Here is a 22,107-nt window from a genome sequence, read left to right as displayed (position 1 = left end):
CACCTTTTTGTGGATGAGACTGGCTACCTCAGCCGTTACTATACTTTCCAGCTGCGGGGCACAGTTCTAAACCACCCCCGCCGGTCACCTGGTGACCGGGTTGAGACCGCGACGGCCCCACCCCTGCATTCCATTCCTTACATAGTGTCAGAGAGGGGCGCCACCAGCCACGCTCCCCCTTACCACCAGCATGAAAGGTGCTCTCAGACTTGCACGCGTGACGTTGGGGGAAAAGAAGGCAACCGACACATCAGCACAGGGTCTCTGCACCAGGAGCGCACGCACCATCCCCCACCTACGCAGGGATCGAGCTTTTCTCGGGCCGTTCTATTTACGTTTATGGCGTCGATTTGCATAAGACTCCGCCCCCCACCATGGTCGAGCAGCCGGTACCGCCCCTTGCGGCCATGTAAAGGAAGATGGGGCGTGACCCAGGAGTGGCTCGCGGCCTTTCTGGTGCCGTTTATACGGTATACCCACTTCCGCTATCCGCTTAGAAGCGGTGCGATCATGGCGGAGCGTGGTCAACTCCCTTTCCCCGCTAAGCGCCTCTGCTGCAGACCTGGCTATGGCTCGGCCAGCAGGCCAGGCCAACGGGCAGGCGGCACTAGCCTCAGCAGTGGGGTGCTCTGCGCCGGACCTTCCTCTGTAACTGCTACTGTAGCTGCTGCCGCTGCCGCTCCGGGGCTGCTACCGCTCGGTAAGACCCAGAGCCCCGAGTCCCTGCTGGACATCGCGGCTCGCAAGGTGGCGGAGAAGTGGCCTTTCCAGCAGGTGGAAGAGCGGTTCGAACGGATCCCAGAGCCGGTGCAACGCAGGATTGTCTACTGGTCTTTCCCCCGCAGCGAGAGGGAAATCTGCATGTACTCCTCCTTCAACACCGGCACTGAGGATCTTACCACTGCCCCCGGGGGGGCCGCCGGCGGTACCGCGCCCGGTGGGGGCGCGGATACCGGCGCCGTCGACGAGAACCGCCTGCCCTTTCGCCGGGGCATCGTTCTGCTAGATGGCGGCTATGTCGATAATGTCCTGCAAGTCGGTGAGTTACAGGCCGGAACCGCGTTGCGGAGCCGGGCCACGGCCACCTGGGTAGGGCGCTGCTGGTCTCCTCAGACGCGGGTCTCCCCCTGACGCGTCACCCACCTATTACCGGGGGAGCCGCCTCTTGCTGCGCGGCCCAGCGGCTGGAGCCACCCCACCTTCTTGGCGCGTGCTACTCCCCCCCTTCTCCCGCTCTCCCCGCGGTGCGGCCTTCACTCTCAGGCTGTAATTCGGGCCGGGCAACTTCCTCTACCAGTCTCCTCCTCCTCAGATCCAGGACACGGAATAACTCCTTCGCTCTGCTCTGTGACGTATCCATGACGTCTGCCGCTAACGGCCGGCCCGGTCTCTGACAGGAGGGTTGGGCACGCTGCCCTTTGCCTGTCCCTTTAACTTTCCCGACGCGTTGTGCCCGCTCCATGTAATCCAGAGTGTGTAATCCCGTTTGGCTCTGCTTCCTTGCAGCTCCCCACATTTGGCAATCCGGGTCATCACCATACCCCGAGCCACAATAGCAAGGAGATGCCTCCGCTTCCCCCCCCCCCCCCCCCTTCACAACCGCTGGTTGAAATGAATCAGCAGAAGGGGGACGACGGGGGAAGAGGGCGGGAGGCGCTTCGATCCAAAATAAAGAATTAAAAGAGGGTGTGGGCCCCCAGGAGTGGGTGTGTGGTGCGGGGAAAGCTGCAAACAAAGGCATTTTTAGGGCGGCGGCGAGCCAGAGGGTGGAGGCGCGATTTGCTCAGGCCTCACCACTGGGGGGAGCGGGGGAAGTGGATGTGACGGCGGGGAGCTGCTGCAGCTCGGGCGCGGAGAGGCTCACGGATTACTTTAAAATGAGCCCCTGCGTGACAGCGGCGAGGTGAGGAGAAAATTGCTGCTCTTTCTTCTTCTGGAGTAATATTTCCCTCCCCCCTTCCGCTGCTGTTCCCGCACGAAGCGACCGCAGCCTTCCACTGTTTTTTCCCCTCTGCGAGCTGGTGCCCCTGGTTAATTCCTTTCTACCTCTGTTTAAAGGGCACTGGAGCTTGGTACTCTCCACCCCTACGGGGCGGGGGGGGGCGGTTTTGCCTTGCCGCGTGTCTGTGTGTGTGAGTGAGAGCTACTACCCCCACCCGCAAGGAGGCCCCGTTGGGGGGGGTGGTGGCTCTGTGGGGAAGGGGTTTATGGCTTCCCCAGGAAACTTTCGCTAAGGGTGCTGCTCTTGCACTTTGTGCGGCCCGGGCGCATTACTGTACGCATCGCTATGCGCATTGTCGTGCGGCGGTGCCTCGCGCTGGAGGCGGCGACTGGACACTTTGTTCTCATTTTAGCGTTTATGTTCTCATCGGTTTTCTGCCTCCTCACCGAAAGGGAAAGCCAGATAAAATATCGCTTCTCACTGCCGGCTCGACAATTGGGGCAGAGCGGGACGGCGGTTCCACTCGGCCGGTCCTTCTGTCCCACCCTGTGCTGGGCCGGACCGTCTTCTGGCGGTGCATTGACTGCGGCAGCTACTCGCTCTTTATTCGCTGAGCCGTGCCGAGTTATAGCGGCATCCCTGGTCTCGGTGCTGCGGCTCGGGGTCGGAGGGTGTTGGGCTCTCCGTCGGCCTTGTCCGCAGCGGATTTCACTTCGCGGGCAGCCTGCAAACTTGCCTTCTTTCTGAAGGGAAGCTCTTGCTGTTCCTGGGTTAAGCGCCTTTCTGCCTAGGTGGACTTCAGCTTTAGATGAGTGGGTTTTTTGTGGTGTTTGTTTTTTTGTTTTTTTTTGTTTTTTGTTTTGTTTTGGTTTGGTTTTTTTTTTTTTGAGGGTTTATTTAACTCTTTTTTTTATTCTTAAGGAATTTATATTTTTGTAATTAACTTTTTTATAAGTTTAATGTTTTGGCTTTCTCTCCTTTTTTCCAAAGGTCTGAGGTGCATTGGTGGTTCCTCAGGACTGGCAAAACCAGAAGTAGGACCTTTTTAGTTTGATTGGCAGTGCTGAGACTTTTTTCCCTTTTGCTTGCACTTGATACTCTTTGCAAGCAATGAGGAATGGCAGAAGTGCACATAGGGGAGGTGTTTGTTAGTTGATTACATTTAAACTAGGAATTCACTGTGAAAATAAAGCCAAGGGGTGATAAAAATGGATGAAATCTTTTTTAGGACACCCAGTGTGGGCTTGGCTTTGCTTGCTTTCAAGCAGTGGAATAGGCCACAATGAGTAGTTGTGAATGAAAAAAAAAAGTGGTTTTTTAATAGCTTCAAAAGAAAGTAATGTTGGGAACGGTCAATGTGGAGAAAGAAAATATGCATAAATAGAACTGAAGTGTTGACTGCTGCTTCTGTACTCCTTAACTGTGTTCTAAAATGCTATACCTACCACTGAAAATATTTCAGTTGGGTTTGGGTCTGAAATTTTTTTGTTTGTTTACCTTATATGGGCCTATTTTGGAAGGCTGCACAAAAATAGTGGAAGCTGGTGATATGAAATATGTCAGTTGTATTTTTACGGACATTGCCCAAATGCTTCAAACAGACATGGGACATTGTTCCTGGTGTATTTAGCATTGGTGCAGCTTTCCCTCTGGTACTGTTCTGGGCCCCATCATTTAAGAAGGATGTGAAGGTCCTTGAATTGCCCCCAGAGGAGGGCAACAAAGCTGGTGAAAGGGCTGGAAGGAATGTCCTATAAGGAGCAGCTGAGGGCTCTGGGTTTTGTCTAGTTTGGAGAAAAGGAGGCTGAGGGGTGATGGCTCTCTACAGCTTCCTGAGGAGAGGAAGTAGAGAGGGAGGTATTGACCTCTTCTCCCTGGGATACAGTGACAGGATGCATGGGAATGGTTCACAGCTGTACCAGGAGAAGTTCAGACTGGACCTGAGGAAGCATTTCTTTACTGAGAGGGTGATCAAACACTAGGACAGGCTTCCTACAGAGGTGGTTGATGCCCCAAGCTTGTCACTGTTTAAAAGGCATCTGGACAATGCCCTTAATAACATGCCTTAATTTTTGGTCAGCACTAGAATTTTTGAAGTTATTTTAAGGAGAAAATGAATTGTAAATATCTTCCTATCATAGCTTTTAAAACAAGAAGTCTTCTTTTATAGAAAAGTTTAAATTGGGTTGACCTAACAAAATTCTTCATAATTTGTTTTAGGTCAGTTTTCATGCTTCTCACATTTAATTTTCCCCTTAAATTCAAGGCTTTCCTTGCTCCCAAGAAATCAATTTCAAAGTTTGCTTTCAGTTTAGGAAAGGTATTCCATTGTGGACTGACACTGGCCAAATGCCAGGCACCCATGAAAGTTGCTCACTCCCCCTCCCCTGCCACAGCTGGACAGAGGAGAGAAAAAATTTAATGAAGGTTTCATAAGTTAAGGACTGGGAGAAAACACTCTAAGGGCAAAACTGGTTCAAATTTAAATGTATCAAGTAAATTTATTATTAACAGTCAGAAGAGGATAATGAGAAGTAAAATAAGCCTTTAAAACACCTTTTTCCCCCCCCCAGCCCTTCCCTCTTTCCCACCAACAGCTCAGGGAGACAGTGTGGGGGATTTGGTCAGTTCGCTACCCGAGATCATTTTCTGTTTGCTCAGGGAGAGGAGTCTTTGCTCTGCTATGCTGTGGAGTCCCTCCCATGGAGTGCAGTCCTCTAAGGATAGGCTGCTCTAGTTTGGAAGCAAGACCCCTCTCTCTCTCTGTCTCTGGAAGCAGGGTCCCTCTCTCTCTCCATTTGGGTCTTCCACTGGATCACAGCTTTCTCTGGCATCCACCCACTCTGTTGTGAGTACTTCTCTCATGGGCTGCAAGTGGATCTCTGCATGCCCTGTGGACCTCATGGGCTGGAGCACCTCACTTATGAGGAAAGCCTGAGGGACCTGGGCCTGTTTAGCCTGGAACAACAAAGGTAAAAGCAAAACTGAACCCTGTGCTGTTTGTTATGAAGATGCCACAGACAGTTGAGATTTAGACCTTATATTTGTAAGCAAAATGTGACATTCACCTCATTAGATGCAGTGGTTGTGAACTTTTTGAAATCCTTCAACTTTTAATTGCTAAAAACTTGAAATACATTCCTGATGATTGTAAGATTTTTAATATCTTTTTGCATTCTGGTTATTCTGAATACAATTTGGTGCATCCTGATTAAGCCTGCTTTAATTTGATGCATGTGGGGAGAGTGAAAGGAACTCAAAGGTGAAAAAAGCATCTGAAAGTTGTAATAACTTCAGTTAACTTGGTCCTTTAGGAAAAAATGTGTTTCCTCAGAAAATGGAACGAAGTATGCATGTGCTATATCTTGTTCATCATTTGAACTTTGCTATACCTGAAATAAAATATGCAACTTTGAATTGTACCATAATTGGCAGGGGTTTTTAGAGTGAAAAATATAGCTGGTGAAGAGAATCTGTGGCTTTTAATCAGTTCAGTGAAAGTTATGCTGTTCTCGAGCTGTTGACAGCATTCAAAATTAATATACATCTACCCTGTTAGACTTATATTGGCCTACCTAATGTTTCATTTAAAGCAGGAACAGGATCTACAAGAAAACCTTCATTAACCCTATGTGCCAGTGGTGATTTTGCTGCTCCTCTTGCTAATCCTCTTGCATTTCACAATAGCACTTAGCCTATTTTGGCACTCTGAGGTTAATTACATTTATCATGCTGTTTACACAGACTAATTTTGAAGGCTATCACCAAATAAGTGTGGGAAGGAAAAAAAGTCTGAGTATATTGAAATGCTTATGTGTTTTGGAGGCTTTCTTCCATTATAAATACAGAATCTACTTCCCAGCTTTCATTTTCTGCATGTAGTAATAGGTTTTCCATACATCTACAGCTGTTTATCATGTGAACAGCTTACAAAAGCTCAGGCTTTCCAGAGCTAAGGTAAGTTGGCCTCTGGGTGGAACAAAGACATTCAGTAGGGTGAAAAAGGTATGGGATTTCTTTTTCCCCCCAGAAGCACAAGTGTAAAGGCAGCAGGCAACATGAGCTCAAATCAGAAACACAACTGTAAACTTAATTGCCCTGATTGTGGTGTTACTGAAAAGCAAGAATTTCTTTTTACCTTATTGTCTTTAAGGATGTTAACATTTAGAAAATAAAACTGTATGCTGCTTTTTGGGTTGTAAAAAAATGTTGTAATGCACAGAGAATAATTCTGTTAAAATAGAGGGAAGGACAAATTACGTGATTTGTCTTGTTGAGGAATGGATGGGTCACTAGGGCCAAACTAGATTAATTAAACCCTGTAGCTCTTGACTTTTCCTGAATTTGACATTATGTGGTAGTGTTATGGAAATACTCATTCAAATAAGTGACCCTTGCTGTTAGTAAACCAGTATCTTGATGTGCTTGCTTTTGTAATACTCCTTCCACAGCCATAGTACCTCTTAGTTTTCATGTGTTATTACTTAGATAAACTTAAAGGAATGCTACTCATCTCCCCCTTAATTTGCCAAGATGAACAGCTCCATTGCAGGGGATCAACACGAACAGGGCAACATTCTAGAGGTGGGGGAACCCCAGGAAACACTGAGACCCATGTGGAGCTGGCAGCTTGTCCTAGAGTAGCTGCCTCAGCATGGGTGGGGCCAGGAGTGACTGCTCCCAGTCTCATAAGGAGTCCCTAGGGAGCGGGAGCAGCCAGGGCATGGCCCAGCAGTAGAAGGCCCTTCCACGTGTGGCTGAGTGGGAGAATCGAAGTACACACAACCCAGCAACTTGGCACCAGTCTGTGACCATCTGGGAGAAGCTAGCAGAGGCAGCAGACAGGCACAGTAGTTGGTGCAGAAGGGCACAGAGTCCCCATCATCCCCAGTCTCACTAGCATACGCTCCCTCAAGTGTGATTTTGACACATCACAGTGCTCATTCCCCTGTAGCTGCTGGAGTCACTGCACCAGCTGTGTCAGAGGCTTCGACCCAGACAGACCTTCTGATGGTCTCAGGTTGTCAGGAGTGCCTGATGTCATGAGGCTGGGGCTGACAGTCATCCCTTCTGCAGAAGGTGTGCTGTTGATGAGCTGTGTCACCAGGTCAAGGAGTTACATGAGGAAGTAAAGCTGGCTGTGCAGCATTTGTGAGAATGAGTGAGAGATTGATAGAGTATTCTCAGAGGCGCTAATCTCAGGAGTCTCAAGCCTTCATTGCAGTGGAGAGGCAGGTAGGCTCAGAACCATGTCAAGCACTAAGGCAAAGGTCTGTTGAACATGCAAGCTGGAAGCTGGTCACTGCCCATCCAAGGAGGAAGGCTCCTCCTCCTAAAACTTAGTGTTGACAATGGGTTTATGTCTTGGTTTAAGACAATTAAGACAGCTATCTTATTAATCACCTCTGTTGGAATCTGCCTGCATCCGTCTTGCCACTTCACCCCTAGGAACTGAATTCCCTGGGCAGGTCCCTCGACCTTACTTTGTTTGATAGAAAAACCCACTTGCAGGAGAATCTGGATTATTCCCTTTCCCAAAAACTTCCTCTGACATGTTCCCCCATACAATGATGTCATCAATATACTGCAAGTGTTCTGGAGCCTCACCCTTTTCCAGTGCAGCCTGGATCATTCCATGGCAGATAGTGGAACTGTGTTTTCACCCCTGGGGCAGTCGGTTCTAGGTGTAATGGATGCTCCTCCAGGTGAACATGAACTGTGGCCTTCACTCTGCTGCTGAAGGAAGGGAGAAAAACTCATTAGCAATATCAATAGTGCCACCACTTTGCTGCCTTGGACTTCAATTCGCACTGAAGTTCTAGCATGTCCGGCAGCAGCACTCAGTGATGGTGTGACTTCATTCGGGCCACAATAATCCACTGTCGGTCTCCACTCTCTATAAGACTTACACACAGGCCATATAGGGCTATTGAAGGGTGAGAGAGTCTTGCTGACCAGTCCCTGACTCTCCAGTTCACGGATCATCTTGTGTATGGGAATCATGGAGTCTCAGTTTGTGCAGTATTGCCGATGATGCACTATGGTGGTGGCAACCTGTACCTCTGCTGTTCTTTGACCCTCAGCAGTTCTACAGCAGACGGGTACTCTCAGAGACCAGGCAGGGTGTTCAACTGTCTAATGCCTTCTGTCTCCACAGCAGCTATCTGTGGCAAGCACATTTCTCTCTCTCTCTGGATTTTTCATAGAGGTGCACAGAGAGAAAGAAAGAGAAAACAATTTCTATTTCTGTTCCTTGTTTTTCCTATGTGGAATGTGTTTGGAGAATTGTTTACCTGGGGTGATTGCTTGATTGGATTCTGGTGAGAATTGTTTGAGCCTGATGGCCAATCAAATCCACCTGTGTCTAGACTCATGCAAGAAGGTCACAAGTTGTTAGATATAGTAGTTTAAAAAGTATGTAGTTTTAGTATCTTCCTTTATATAATATATTAATGTATTATAACATAGTTATAATAAAGAAATCATTCAGCCTTCTGAACTAGAGTTAGATATCATCATTTCTTCCCACTGGGTTCGCCTGCATTTTACAATAGCTATCCCAAAAGGCCACCTGAGTCCTTTTGGGTCATTGAAATAACCACTCCTGAGGTAATCTATGCCAAGAATACATGATGCCTCTGGACCAGTCGCGATGGGGTGTTTGTACCACTCCTTCCTGGTCAAGCTCACCTCAGCTTCCAACAGTCCACTGCTGAGAATCCCCTGTCACTCCAGCCATGGAAACAGGTTCTGCCCCCACATGTCCCAGTGGTCGAAGAATACATTTTGTGCCAGTGTCAACCAAAGCCTTGAAGCAGAGATCCACTTGCAGCCCATGAGAGAAGTGGTTCTTTTTGTGGTTCTTATGTGCCAGGCTGTCAGATCCATTCAGTCCAATAGACATGATTTTCCCTGGCCTCTATCTGGCTAGAGGCAGGGCCCCTCTAGTTCTGGCTATTGTTCCCTCTCTGGTCATACATTCTGGAGGTTCCTTCAAGGGGATCAGACATGTCATCCTCCCTTCTGTTATACCTAGTAGCTCAGTCACAGGAAATTTGAGCTACATTCATTCTGGTGGAACTCCCTCCATTAATAGTTTCCTCCTTTAGCTTACGCACCTGTGCTGCTAGGACAGAGGTGGGTTTTCCATCCCATATTCTCATGTCTTCACCATGCTCACACAGGAAAAACCACAGATTGCCTCGTGGGATGTACCCCCTCTCCCTAACCGGGGGACATCTGCTTCTGATAGCAGCAGCTCTGGTCTGTACTGACAAAACTTGGAGAAAGTCCTCTTTAAGCTCCTTTCTGAGTTTCTGATTGCTTTCTACAATTTTCTCTTCCAATTTCCTTATATGTTCAGCCAAGTCTGTTTACACTGTGGAGACTTGGGTTCATGTTGGGGCGTGGACAGTATCTTTGTATGTCCAGAATCTACTTGTCATAGTGCCCACCCTCTTGTTTCCCTCATTCCATTGCAGTGTCGCTAGGAACTGAGAGTACACTTGTGTCCCAAGTCATGCAAGTTTGAGCCACACCAGTGTTGTACATTTTTCCAGGTCTGGACTCTTAGTGGGTTGGTCATTGTTTGAGAAAAAGATAGTTATCACAGCCAGTTCTCGCAAGCATCGGATTCCTTGCTCCATGGTTTTCCAAGGGCTTTGCTGCAGCTGGAGATCTTCTGGGCAAAGGTATCTCTCCTTCACACTTGTTAAGTGTCACATCCAGAGGCTGAGAGGTTCTGGCTTCACAATCCCCTGGTCAATACCCACATCATGTGACAGAGATTCCAAGTGCCTCACTTCAGTACTGTCCAAAATTGTACCATCACCTGCAGTGTCCCAGACTCTGATCAACCAGCTCAATATAGACTCATTGGGTCATTGGGTGAGGTCTTTCCTCAGATTGCAGAGACTTTCTAAGGACAAAGATTCAGTGATTACTTCTGGTTCTGTGAGGGTCCTGCCTCCCCATCATCATCCACCAGGCAAATGGTCTTGTGTTTTCTCCTCTGGACAGGGGCTACTGCTATTGGCTTAGGCTGCCCTTCTGGTTTAACTGCAGTCTGAGTGACCATGGTGTCTGCTGATTTGTTCTCCTTTTCCTCTGGCTGTAGTTGATGCTGTACAGTAACAAGCAGCATGCAATAAGCATTAGCCAGGGCCCAGCACAGTGCAATGAGCTGCCTTTCTTTGGAGCTGCCACTGCGATTTTCTTTCAGATAGTCTGCTACCTTAGCTGGGTTCAGTATTAGTTCAGAGGGGAACGTCCAAACTATTGGGGCAGAATATTTCTTCAAAATCTGGCCCATTTCCTTCACATCCCATGCCACTCAGGATTTTCCACTACTCGGGCAGATCTCTGGACAACCTCCATGGAAATCTCAGTCTGATTCTAAATGTGCTGTAGACCATACAGAGGAGACATAGCAGAATTAGCAACAAAAATATGGTGTCTTTAACATCCAGAGGGAACTGAAAAGGTGATGTGTCAGACCTGAAGGGGGAGAAGGAGGTGAAAGTTTGGGAAAAATCATTCCCTACTTTTCTCCCATGAGGCTGGGTGTGATTATTAATAAACCCCCAGAAGTAGCAGCTGAGACCAGGACAGGCAAACAACAACAAATACATATCCCAAATGATCTTCATTGCCTCTGATGTTATCTTTACATAAGCTGATATCACAGAGAGTATCAACAAAACAATCTTGGTTTGTGTCCCTGATCCAAAAAAGAGCTTTATCTTGGGGAAATTGTACCATCTATATGGAGAAGTATACGAGCTTAGGTGCCACAGCTCCATGACTAGACTGAGCAGTATGATGATCAGTGAGTTCTGTACACAATACACAGATGTTTTGGTCAAAATTTGTTGCATCGTGTTGCAACAGAGCTCATCATGTCCAGGGAGAGTGCAGCTGCTGGTGCTGGGCATGGGAACAAAACAAGACGGGTCTTCGTTTCATAAAGCTCGAGAATCCATTTATTACCCTCGAGGAGGAGGGGTGAGACGAAGATGAAAATACCGGGCAAAGGCAGGGTTGTGGGGTTTGTATAGGGTATCGCAGGGGTGGAGTTAGGGTTTGGGTCAAGGGAGGAGTTATTAGCAACACAAGGAGGGTAAAATCAAATTCCCGCCTCTTTGGAACATGGGCACTCCACAAAAATGTTTATGTATTCCCTTTGTCTCTTGTGCCCCTTCAGTTGGGTGCAAAATATGTCTTGGTTTAAGACAGTTTAAAGAGGTGGACAGTCTAAAATTAGTTACCTCCCCTTATACTTCTAACCAATCCCTTTCCACCAATAAAGAGGAACAGATACAAGTGAAAAAATAACAGTGTACTAAAAAAAAAAAAAAAAAAAGAAATAGCAACAGGCAAAAAATAACAGTAATAGTCACTAGTTACAAAGTTGCTGAAATCTCATGGACTCCCTAGAAACAAAGAGAAACTCAAAAAATGGCAGAGTACTCACCCCAGGATGGTGTTCTCTGCAGACGACTGTGTGTAGGGAGACAAAGGGAAAATGGTGGCAGCCCTTTCTTCCTTCCCCCTTATTTCTCTGGCAGCAGCAGCTCTGTCAAGAAAGGCAGCTGGCACACTCCAACAGCTGGTATTTCGTCATGGGCTAGAACTCGTAGAAAGACTTTGCCTTCCTCTCGGCAGAAGATGGCAGGCAGGTGGCTGGGGCGACTTGGACTCTGTGCCTTCTAACTTCTGCTGGGTGCTGGTGGTGGGCTGGGGTGACCACATAGAGCGGGGCTGCTCCACTTCTCTTGGTGCAATGCCATGGCTGCAGACAGGCACTCTCATGGAATTTGCCCTGAGGCAGTCCAGGACTGCAAAATGCAGCCTCTTGAAGTCTCTTGGAAATAAACCTAAATGCCCAGAGCAACCCACTCGGAAAAGAAACAAAAGAAAACCCAAAAGTAAAGCCTTCACCTGTGCTGCCTCAGCTGTATGGCAAAAGCCAAGAGTCAAGAAGCAAAAAAGCCAAGAGAGATCTGCTTGGGTGACTCCAACTTAAAAAAGCCCAGCACCCACTGGCCCTGTGATTCAATTTCTGGCTGCAGGGTCTTAAAGAGACAGTAACAATTTTGGGCACTGATAGATATGGAATACAATAATGTTTTGGGTTTCTCAGGACAGTTTAGTAACTTATATAACAGGAATGAGGCCCTGGAACTGGAAGGACAGACAACTGATGAGGTGGACAGAGGGTTTGCCTAGGACAAGACAGCCTACCCCCTGCATCATGACCACTTCTGTTAAGAAAAAAAGAAGGGTAGTTGTCATTGGTGACTCCCTTCTAAGGGGAGTAGAGGGCCCGATATGCTAAATGGACCCAACCCACAGAAAAGTCTGCTGCCTTCCTGAGGCCTGGGTAAAGGACATTACTAGAAAGATCTCTAGTCTAGTATGGCCCTCTGATTATCATCTGATATTGATTCTTCATTTCAGCAGTGATAAGATAGCAAAAAAAATCCAAGGGCAATCAAAAGGGCTTTCGGGGCATTAGGGTAATTTGTTGAAGAATCAGGATGAAAGGTAATGTTTTCCTTGGTCCTTCCAGTGGCAGGGAAAGATAATAAAGGAACAGGCAGACCCATCAGATCAACATGTGACTCCAAGGCTGGTGTCATAGGCAGAATTTTTGGGTTTTTGACCATGGAATGGTTTATAAAACAGTAGATCTACTGACACCTGAGGGGATGCACCTTTCTCAGAGGGGAAAAAAGTGGTTTTGCACAGGAGTTAGCAGGGCTGATCGACAGAGCTTTAAACTAGATTGGAAGGGGGAAAGGGACAAAACCTGGCTGGCTAGTGATAAGCAATGGGATGGCACACCAAAACTTGAGGGACTGAGCGCTAGTGGCATCCTTCAGTCTGTTCCATGAGGTGTTGGCTACAATGCACCACACCTGAAATATTTCTACACTAATGCACACATCATGAGGAACAAACAAGAGGAGCTTGACGTCTTGGTCCGGTCCCAGAGACACAATGTAATTGGCATAAGTGAAACCTGGTAGGATGAGTCCTGTGACTGGAGTGCCATGTTGGATAGTTACAGGCTTTTCAGGAGGGATAGGCAGGGCAGGCAAGGTGGGGAGATGGCATACTGTGTAATGGAGGGGCTGGAGTGTACGGAGCTTGCAGTTGGCGATGACATGGTTGAGATTTCTCTGGGTAAGGATTAAGGGAGAAACAATTATCTGTGTATAATTATTGGATGTCATTGTGGGAATCTACTATAGACCACCATGATGACAACAACAAAGAATTATTCTTTAAGGAACCAAGGGGAACCTCTAAATCAACCACCCATTGTAAGAGCCTGAATGAGAGATGCAGGACTTCAGGCAGCTCTTCAAAATGCTGTTTATTGTATCCAAGATGTTAGAACAGTCCAGGGTTGTGAGTGACAGAGTCTGTGCCTACAGCTGTCAGCTCCAGCTGTAGACAAGCCTGAAGACCCTTTAATTTTGGTTACAATGCATTATATACTTTTCTTTGATGAGCCTCTTAATACATAAGAACCAATCTATACCTTTACTTTTATCTATAGCCTATCATAACTACTATAATTACCATATTAATGTTACTATTCTCCAATCACTAAAAGTTAGTATGTTACAGTTTAAGCTAGAAGTTGTTTTTTCAGTTTTCTTGCAGTGGAAAATTCTGAGACCTTTTTTCTACTTGCAACATTGGCAGTCTTGTTTGCCTGTGGAATCTTTTGCTTGGCAAAAACATCTTCTGTTTGAGGTGGGTTTATCCTTTGCTCTAAGCCATAAAATCCCCTTCTTAACTAACATACCCTTTGCCTTCTTAGTTATCCAGTAAGACTGGCTCAGCAATTCTTTTCTTCTATATCAAAACTTGCTTCCATCTCTATTTTGTTCTCAGGTTCTACATTCAGAGATCTTTCTGCCAAGCATACATATCTGTTAAACTTTCTTGTCAAACTTTCATCCTTCCCAACAACCCTTGTCCTTATGGGGGACTCAACTTGCCAGATGCTAACTGGGAACACCATACTCCTGGCATAAACAGGTCCAGAAGGTTCCTAAAACATCTGGATGACAACATCATGGTACAGGTGCTAAGGGAGCCAACTAGGAAAGGTGCTTTCCTTGATTTGTTGCTTGTTAACAGAGAGGGGCCCATGAGTGAAGTAGCGATTGGCAGCTATCTTGGTCACAGCAACTATGAAACAGTGGTGTCTAAAATGTCTGGTGACAGAAGGAAAAGTGCCAGCAAAACATCAACCCTGGACATGAGGAGAGCAGACTTCAGGCTGCTCAGGGAACTAGCTAGCAAGGTCCCCTGGAAAAACACTGTTGAAGGTGCTGGGGTCCATCAGGGCTGGTCACTTTTTAAGCACCACCTCCTAAGAGCACAGGAGCAGGCAATTCTCAAATGTCAGAAGTCAAGCAGGCAAGGTAGAAGGCTGGCTTGGCTGAGCAGGGATCTTTTTTTGGAGCTAAGGCCAATAAGGAAGGTATAATGCCCAGTGGAAGCAAGGTCAGCTGACATGGGAGAAATACAGGGATGCTTATCACCACTGCAGAGAAAAAAATCATGTGGCCAAAGCTCAATTGGAGTTGAAGCTGCCAGAACTGTGGGGGATGACAAAAAGAGCTTTTTAAAGTATGCCAATAGCAAAAGGAAGTTCAGAAATAACATCAGCCCATTACAGGATGAGGATGGTCATCTCACAAACAGGGACATGGACAATACAGAGGTGTTTAATGCATTCATTGCTTCTATATTCAACACAGATGATGGACCAAGGGGTCCCAGTGCCCTGAGCTGGAGGACCACAGCTCTGAGAATGATAAACTCCCACTTGACCCTGAACTTGTGCAGGACCTTCTGCTCCAGCTGGATCCCTACAAATCTATGGGGCCTGATGGGATTAATCCGAGAATACTAAAATGCTGGCTGATGTCACCACTAGGCCTCTTTAATGATTTTTGAACAGTCTTGGGAATCTGGAAATGTCTCAGTTGACTGAAAGCTGGCAAGCATTGTCCCAATTTTCAAGGATGACCCTGGAAACTACAGGCCTGTCAGTGGCATTTTAGTGACTGATAAAATTGTGGAGAAGATTATTCTGGGACTGTTCATAGCTTCATGAGGGCAAAGTCCTGCTTGTCAAACTTAATTTCCTTTTGCAACAAGATTACCCACCTAGTGGATCAAGGGATGCCAGTTGATGTACATCTTTTTGTATTTCAGTAAAGTTTTCAATACTGTCTCTCATAGTATCTTCATGGACAAACTATCTATCACACAACTGGATAAACACATCATATGATGAGTGAGCAACTGGCTCACAGGTCAGGGTCAAAGGGTTATAGTAAATGGAGTAACATCAGGCTGGCAACTGGTCACTGGTAGGGTTCCACAGGGCTCCATCTTAGACCCAGTGCTCTTCAACATCTTCATAAACAACTTGGTGTCGTAGCATATGCCACAGCACATACTGTAGTCAAGATGGCCACAACACACAAAGTATCACCATACAGTTTCAGAAGGCTTTAAGCATCCACCCATACAGAGTAACACCATACCACATCAGAAAGCTTCAGGCACCTGCCCATAGAGAGTAACATCATATCACATCAAAAGACTTGAAGCATCCACCCTTCTTGTTCTTTAGCCCAACCTTTTATACCCCTTATCGCTCATGCACTGCACCTGTGTGCCTTCTGTTTCCTTTCGTGATTGGTCAGTACACCTCGGCACTCCACGTCTCATTGCTTTCAATACTGTTCACCTGCTTTTCACAGTTGTAGCCCATTAGGGATGAGGCTCGGCTGCAGCCCCACTCCCAATTACCACAAACTGTGTACCTACAACTTGGAGGCAAGACTGGAAGGGATACTGATGTGGTAGGCCCTATGTGGAGCCTCAACCAAAATTGACCACTCTATGAACTTTTAAATATATGTACCTTTTCAAAACAACATATGCAATTTTAGGAAGGCAGGGGCTTTGTGCTCAACATGCCCAGGTGCCTGGCTGGTGGACGGGTATGCAAGACCACAAAGTTCTAAAATAAACATCTGGTCACATACCCTTATACAAGTAACAATATAAAAGTGAGACTCCTTTTTAGCAGGATTGGAAGCCTCACCTATGAGCAAATGGTCTGCATAGGATTTCCCAATTACTGGGAGGGTTTCTCCAGCCCTTCACTGCAACGGGGTTCCCCAGCTGAAGTATGGACCAGGATGATGGTAACCTATTAAGATTAATGGTGATGTATCTTTTCTTAATCACTAGCTGTCATCTGCAGTAATGATTTGATGCATTGCTTTTCTATGCTTATTTCTGTTATCTGCTTATTATCCATGTAGCTTATTTATGTTATTTGCCTATCATCTGTGTAATAAATAAGCTTATCTCTAAATAAGTAATTGTTTTGTTCCAATCCCTTTGCTAATCATATTAATAAGCAAAACAGATACTAAGTAAGTTTGCTGACAATACTAAATTGGAACTGCTGACTCCAGAAGCAGAGAGGCTCTGCAGAGAGACCTGGACAGATTAGAGGTCTGGGCAATTGCCAGCTACTTCGAGTTTAACAAGAGTGAGTGCCAGATTCTGCACCTGGGATGGGGCAACCCTGGATGTGTGGACAGACTGAGGAATCAGAAGTTGGAGAGCAGCACCGTGGAAAGGGACCTGGGAATCCTGGTTGATGGCAAGTTGAATATGAGTCAGCAGTGCCCTTGCAGCCAGGAGGGCCAACCGTGTCCTGGGGTGCATTGGGCACAGGATCGCCAGCCAGAGGCCTCTCCAGAGGGAGGTGACAGATCTGACCAGAGCATGTCATAGAGCTATCGAAGCACAGCTTTCTCAACACTAAAAGATAGAGTGGATTATACAATTCAAAATGGTCTTCTGTATTAGAGAGAAAGTTTAGCTGACTGACATACAAAGATCATGGATGGCAAACATTTTGTCTGCCCCACCAAGCCAAAATGACCCATCTCTATTGTAGACTTGACACTTTTTTTATATTGCTTTTGGCAAGCTCTTTGTCAGCTACTGAAGGCACCTTCCAGATTATATAGAGCAGGATTACTTGAGCTCAGCAAGGCATTTTGGGTTCCCTTTGGCTAGATACTGGTATCAACATGTTCCAGATTCTGCTTTTCTGGACCCTCTCCAGAATAGTTACTGTAAAGATACTGTGCTCTTCATCTGTTGAAAATTAATAATGAGATGAAGTGGTGGAATAAGTGGAAGGTGCAAGAAATGGGGCAAGGAAGGCAACAGACCAGCATGGCTAAACCAAGACCTGCTGGGCAAAATAAAAGGAAATGCAGAAGCAGTGGAAGCAGGGCAGGTATTCCAGGAAGACTACAGGAATGTTGTCTGGTTGTGTAAGGACAGGGTAAGGAAGGCCAAGGTGCAGATGGAGCTGAACTTGGTGTATTGGGTTTGCATCACCAGGTTTTGGTAGCAGGGAAACCAGAAGAGTGGCTTCTGTGAGAAGCTGCTGGAAACTTTGCTTATGCCTAATAGAGCCAATGCCAGCTGGCTTCAAGACTGACCCACTGCTGGGCAAGGCCAAGCCAATCAGCAATGGTGGCAGCACCTCTGTGATAACATATTTGCGAAGAAAAAAGTTACTGCATGGAAGCAATTGCAGTCAGAGAGGAGTAAGAATTTGTGAGAGCAACAACTGCAGACACCAAGGCCAGTGCAGAAGGAGGTGCTTCAGGCACCAGAGCAGAGATTATCCTGCAGCCCATGGTGAAGACCATGGTGAGGCAGATGTGCCCCTGCAGCCCATGAAGGTTAATGGTGGAGCTGGTGGATGCCTGAAGGTATATGTGACCCCATGGGAAGCCCATGCTAGAGCAAGCTCCTGGCGGGACCTGTGACCCCGTGGAAGGGACCTATGGTGGAGCAGTTAATGAAGAACTGTACCCTGTGGGAAGAACTCACATTGGAGAAGTTCATGGAGAACTGCCTCCCATGGGAAGAACCAAACATTGGAGCAGGGGAAGGACTCCTCTCCCTGGGGAGGAAACAGTGGTAGAAATGTGATTAACTGGCCACAACCCCCATTTCTTGTCCTACTGTGCTGCAGCAGGAAGGAGGTAGAAAATAATGAATTAAAGTTAAGCCCTGAAAGGAGAGGGGGGTGGGGGGAAAGGTGTTTTTAAGATTTGTTTTTATTTCTTATTACCCTGCTCTGATTTTATTGGTAATAAATTCAATTAGTTTTCCCAAGTCAAGTCTCTTTTGGTAATTAGTGAGTGATCTCTCCCTGTCCTTATCTCAACTCATGAACCTTTTGTTATATTTTCTTATCCAGTTAGTTGAGCAGGGGGAATAATAGATTGGCTTTGGTATGCACCTGACATCCAGCCAAGGTCAACCCACTTCTCTTGGTAAGGTATACAAAGAATAACAGGAAGGGCTTCTACAGGTATGTCAGCCAGAAAAAGAATGTCAAAGAAGTTGTATCCCTCAATAAGCAAAACTAGCAAACTGGTAGCAACAGATGAGTAGAAGGCTGAAGTATTCAGCAACTTTTTTGCCTCAGCCTTTACCAGCAGTCTTTCTTCCCACACCTCTCGAGTGGATGGACTACAAGACAGGGACTAGGGGAGCAAATTCTCTCCCACTGTAAGAGAAGATCAGGTTTGTGACCACCTTAACAACCTGAATGTACAAAAGTACATGGGACCAGGCAAGATGCAGCCCAGAGTCCAGAGAGAACTGGCTGATGTAGTTGCCAAGCCACTCTCCATGATATTTGAAAAGTCATTGCAGTCACGTGAAGTCGCAGGTGACTGGAAAAGGGGAAATATTGTACCCATCTTTAAAAAGGGTGGAAAGGAGACACCTGGGAACTACCACCCTGTCAACCTCATCTCTGTGCATGAAGATCATGGAACAGATCTTCCTAGAAGCTGTGCTAAGGCACATGGAGGACAGGGAAGTGATTCAAGACAGCCAGCACAGCTTCACCGAGGGCCAGTCCTGCCTGACCACCCCAGTGGCCTTCTCCAATGGAGCGACTCTATCACTGGACAAGGGAAGGGCTACAGATGTCATTTACCTGGACATCTATAAGGCCTTTGACACGGTCCCCCACAACACCCTTTTCTCTAAATTGGAGAGAGACAGATTAAATGGGTGGACTGTTTGACGGATGAGGAAGTGGTTGGACAGTCGCATTCAGAAGGTAACGGTCAATGGCTCAGAGTCCCAATGGACATCGATGACTGTCCTGGTTCCAGCCAGGACAGGGTTAATTTTTGCAGTGGCCAAGAGGGGGCATGGCTAGAACCATTTTATACCACCTTATGTCATTATCCGGGGATGGGGGAAGGGGTCCCTTCCAGGGCAGGGTTTCATGGCGGCGATTCACATATTGCCAGTTTCTGCATGGTAAGCAGTTGTGTGATTATTCATCTCTCTTGTACCCTCTTATTAATAGTGTTGCTGTTACTATTAGTTTTCTTATTTCATTGCTCTTTCCAGTAAATTGTTCTTATCTCAACCCATGATCTTTTCCTTTTGGGCCTCCAATTCTCTCCAACCTGCTGCAGAGGAGGGGCACTAAATTGGAGAATACCATTTCTAAACCAAGACAGTGACAAATTGTGTACTTTAGGGGTCTATATTGGGACAAGTACTGTTAAATGTCTTCATCAATGACATAGAGAGTGAGATCGAGTACACTATCAGCAAGTTTACAGATGACACTCCTGAAAGACAGGATGCCAGGCAGAGGGACCTGGACAAGCTAGAGAAGTGGATCCATGAGAATCTCATGAGGTTCAACAAGTCCAAATGCAAGGTGTTAAACATGGTTCAGAGCAATCCCAGACATGAGTACAGACTGGGATATGAACTTATGGCCCTGCCAAGAAGGACTTGGGAGTTCTAGTGGATGAAAAGCTGGGCAAGAGCCAACAGTGTGTTCACAGCCCAGATGGGCAACCTTATCCTTGGCTGTATAAAGAGAAGCATGGCCAGCAGGTCAAGGGAGGTGATTGTCCCCCTCTACTCTGCCCTCATGAGACCCCATCTGGAGTACTGCATCCAGCTCTGGGGTCCTCAGCACAAGAAAGATGTGGACCTGTTAGAGCAGGTCTACAGGAGGGCCATGAAGATGACGAAAGGGCTGGAGCACCTCTCCTACAAAGATAGTCTAAGAGGGATGGGGTTGTTCAGCCTGGAGAAAAGAAGACTGCAGGGAGACCTCATTGTGGCCTTCCAGTACTTGAAGGGGGCTTATAAAAAAGAGGGAGATCAACATAGGCAGATAGTGATAAGACAAGAGGCAACATTTTTAAACTAAAAAAGGGTAGATTTACATTAGATATCAGGAAGAAATTCTTTACTGTGAGGGTGGTGAGGTGCTGGCACAGGTTGCCCAGGGAAGTTGTGGATTCCCCATCCCTGGAAGTGTTCAAGGCCAGGTTGGATGGAGCCCTGATCAGCCTGGTCTAGTGGAAGGTGTCCATGCCCATGACAGGGAGGTTGGAACTACCACAGAGAGGTGGTCTTACATAAGCAATAATGGAACAGTTTATTACCTTTATTCTAATCTTCGCTTGTGCTAAGGCAGGAAATTTCTCTTCGAGCAGGTGAGGCAGAGTCCCCTTTTTATGTGGCTCATGATTTTTCCTAATGAAACGCGGATGAAAAATCAAAACCCCACAATTCCTTATAAAGATTTGTAGGGATGGTATGTTTCTTACAGCACTGGATGCATGTGGGGATCATTCCCCTTCAAAGGACATGCATTCCCCCTGAGAACTCCTGATCCCTTTTTATTCTTCTTCAGTAGTTTACATATGCATAGAATTTCACAATAGGTTTATGCATATTCATTCTGCTGATTTCGCATTACACTTACAGCTGGTTACACTTGTACCTAGTTTTTTATCAGAAAGTACAGAAAGAACTCCTGGGTCACTCTGCCCTGTCTGTTTCAAGGTTCGAGGAGCTTCTGTTATCTCTTCAGCTTGGAAATTCACATTCTTTCTCCTCAGCTGGGGCAGTTTTACTAGTGCTGCAGAGTTACCAGACTAAACAGCATATTTTACTTATGCTAGCAAGCTCAAAGTGGCACATTTCACCTAAATCCAAATGGATTTCTACCCTGTTAAATATTCACTCTGTTTCACTAGCCAGCTGTTAGATTACATTTCAGACCTGGCTGCTGAAGATTTTCTGAAAAACAAGATGGAAGGGGAAAACAATAACCATTCTCTGCCCCACAAAACTAAGAGGAGGAAGAAAATTACCTGACAAAAATGTCATTTCCTTCAGGTAGCTCTTTCAAGGATTTGGTTTATCTGATGTAGTTCTATGTCTTCATTTGAAAAGACAGGAGTCTGTGAAGGAAGGCAAGGGCCTCCCGTGAAATGGAAAAGGTAAACCCCCTCCCTCCAAATTACCACAATTTCAAAATAAAAAGGCTCTCAGGCAAGGATATGGGAATGGGAATAACAGTTCTTTACTAGGAAAAAAAAAACTAAATTAAAAAAAAATGTAATTAGTACAAACAAAACTACTGATAGAGTCAGAAACCTGACACCCTGAGGAGTCAGGGTGTTAGTGATAGTCCAGTTAAATGGTGGCTGCTCCTCCTGCTCCTGGAGTGGCAGATGAAATGCTGCTGAAGCGATGATCCAGTAGAAGGGTGTAGTTTTCTCTGAAGGTCTGGTGATAGAGTAGATGGGCCTGGTCTTCCTCTGGGAATCCAGTGAAGCGGTTGAGCTGCTGTCTCAAGAAATGCTGATTTTATGCAGGTAGGGATGCTTGGCTCCTCCCTCTGGGTGGAGGATCTTACAATGGGATGATGTAACTTTATCAGTCATGCAGTGAGCCATTCAATGGCCCATTAACAGAAGATATCTCTCTGGAGGGAGACATTGTTCTTGGAAGAGATAAGAAAACTGCCCAACAGAAGATACCTGCCCCACCTCCGACAGATGGCAAATAGAATATATGCTTATCTTACAAGCCAGGACATTATCCACCCCTTATTCTATTTCCATCTGCATCACAATGAAATCTTACACTCAGTTCTCACTTAAGTCTAGGTTTCCCTGTGGTACACAACGGGTTTCCCCATCTTTCTGCATTACCCACCAAGTGTAACCAGGTCCTTGAGCAAA

General features: G+C 46.4%; 1 protein-coding gene across 1 annotated transcript in view; it reads left to right on the top strand.

Annotated features, from left to right (window-relative positions):
• The first annotated feature begins 510 nt into the window (after window positions 1-510).
• The window catches only part of LOC128821391 (zinc finger SWIM domain-containing protein 6-like), a 313,500-nt gene continuing 291,903 nt past the window's right edge, over window positions 511-22,107 (top strand). The window contains exon 1 of the mRNA XM_054002380.1: window positions 511-1,039. Within this exon, the coding sequence (XP_053858355.1) occupies window positions 511-1,039 (529 nt within the window). The remainder of the gene's footprint in view (window positions 1,040-22,107) is intronic.

Source organism: Vidua macroura, chromosome W (genome assembly GCF_024509145.1).
Source record: "Vidua macroura isolate BioBank_ID:100142 chromosome W, ASM2450914v1, whole genome shotgun sequence".
NCBI classification, from domain to species: Eukaryota; Metazoa; Chordata; class Aves; order Passeriformes; family Viduidae; genus Vidua; species Vidua macroura.
This window is presented reverse-complemented; position numbering and strand designations above follow the sequence as displayed.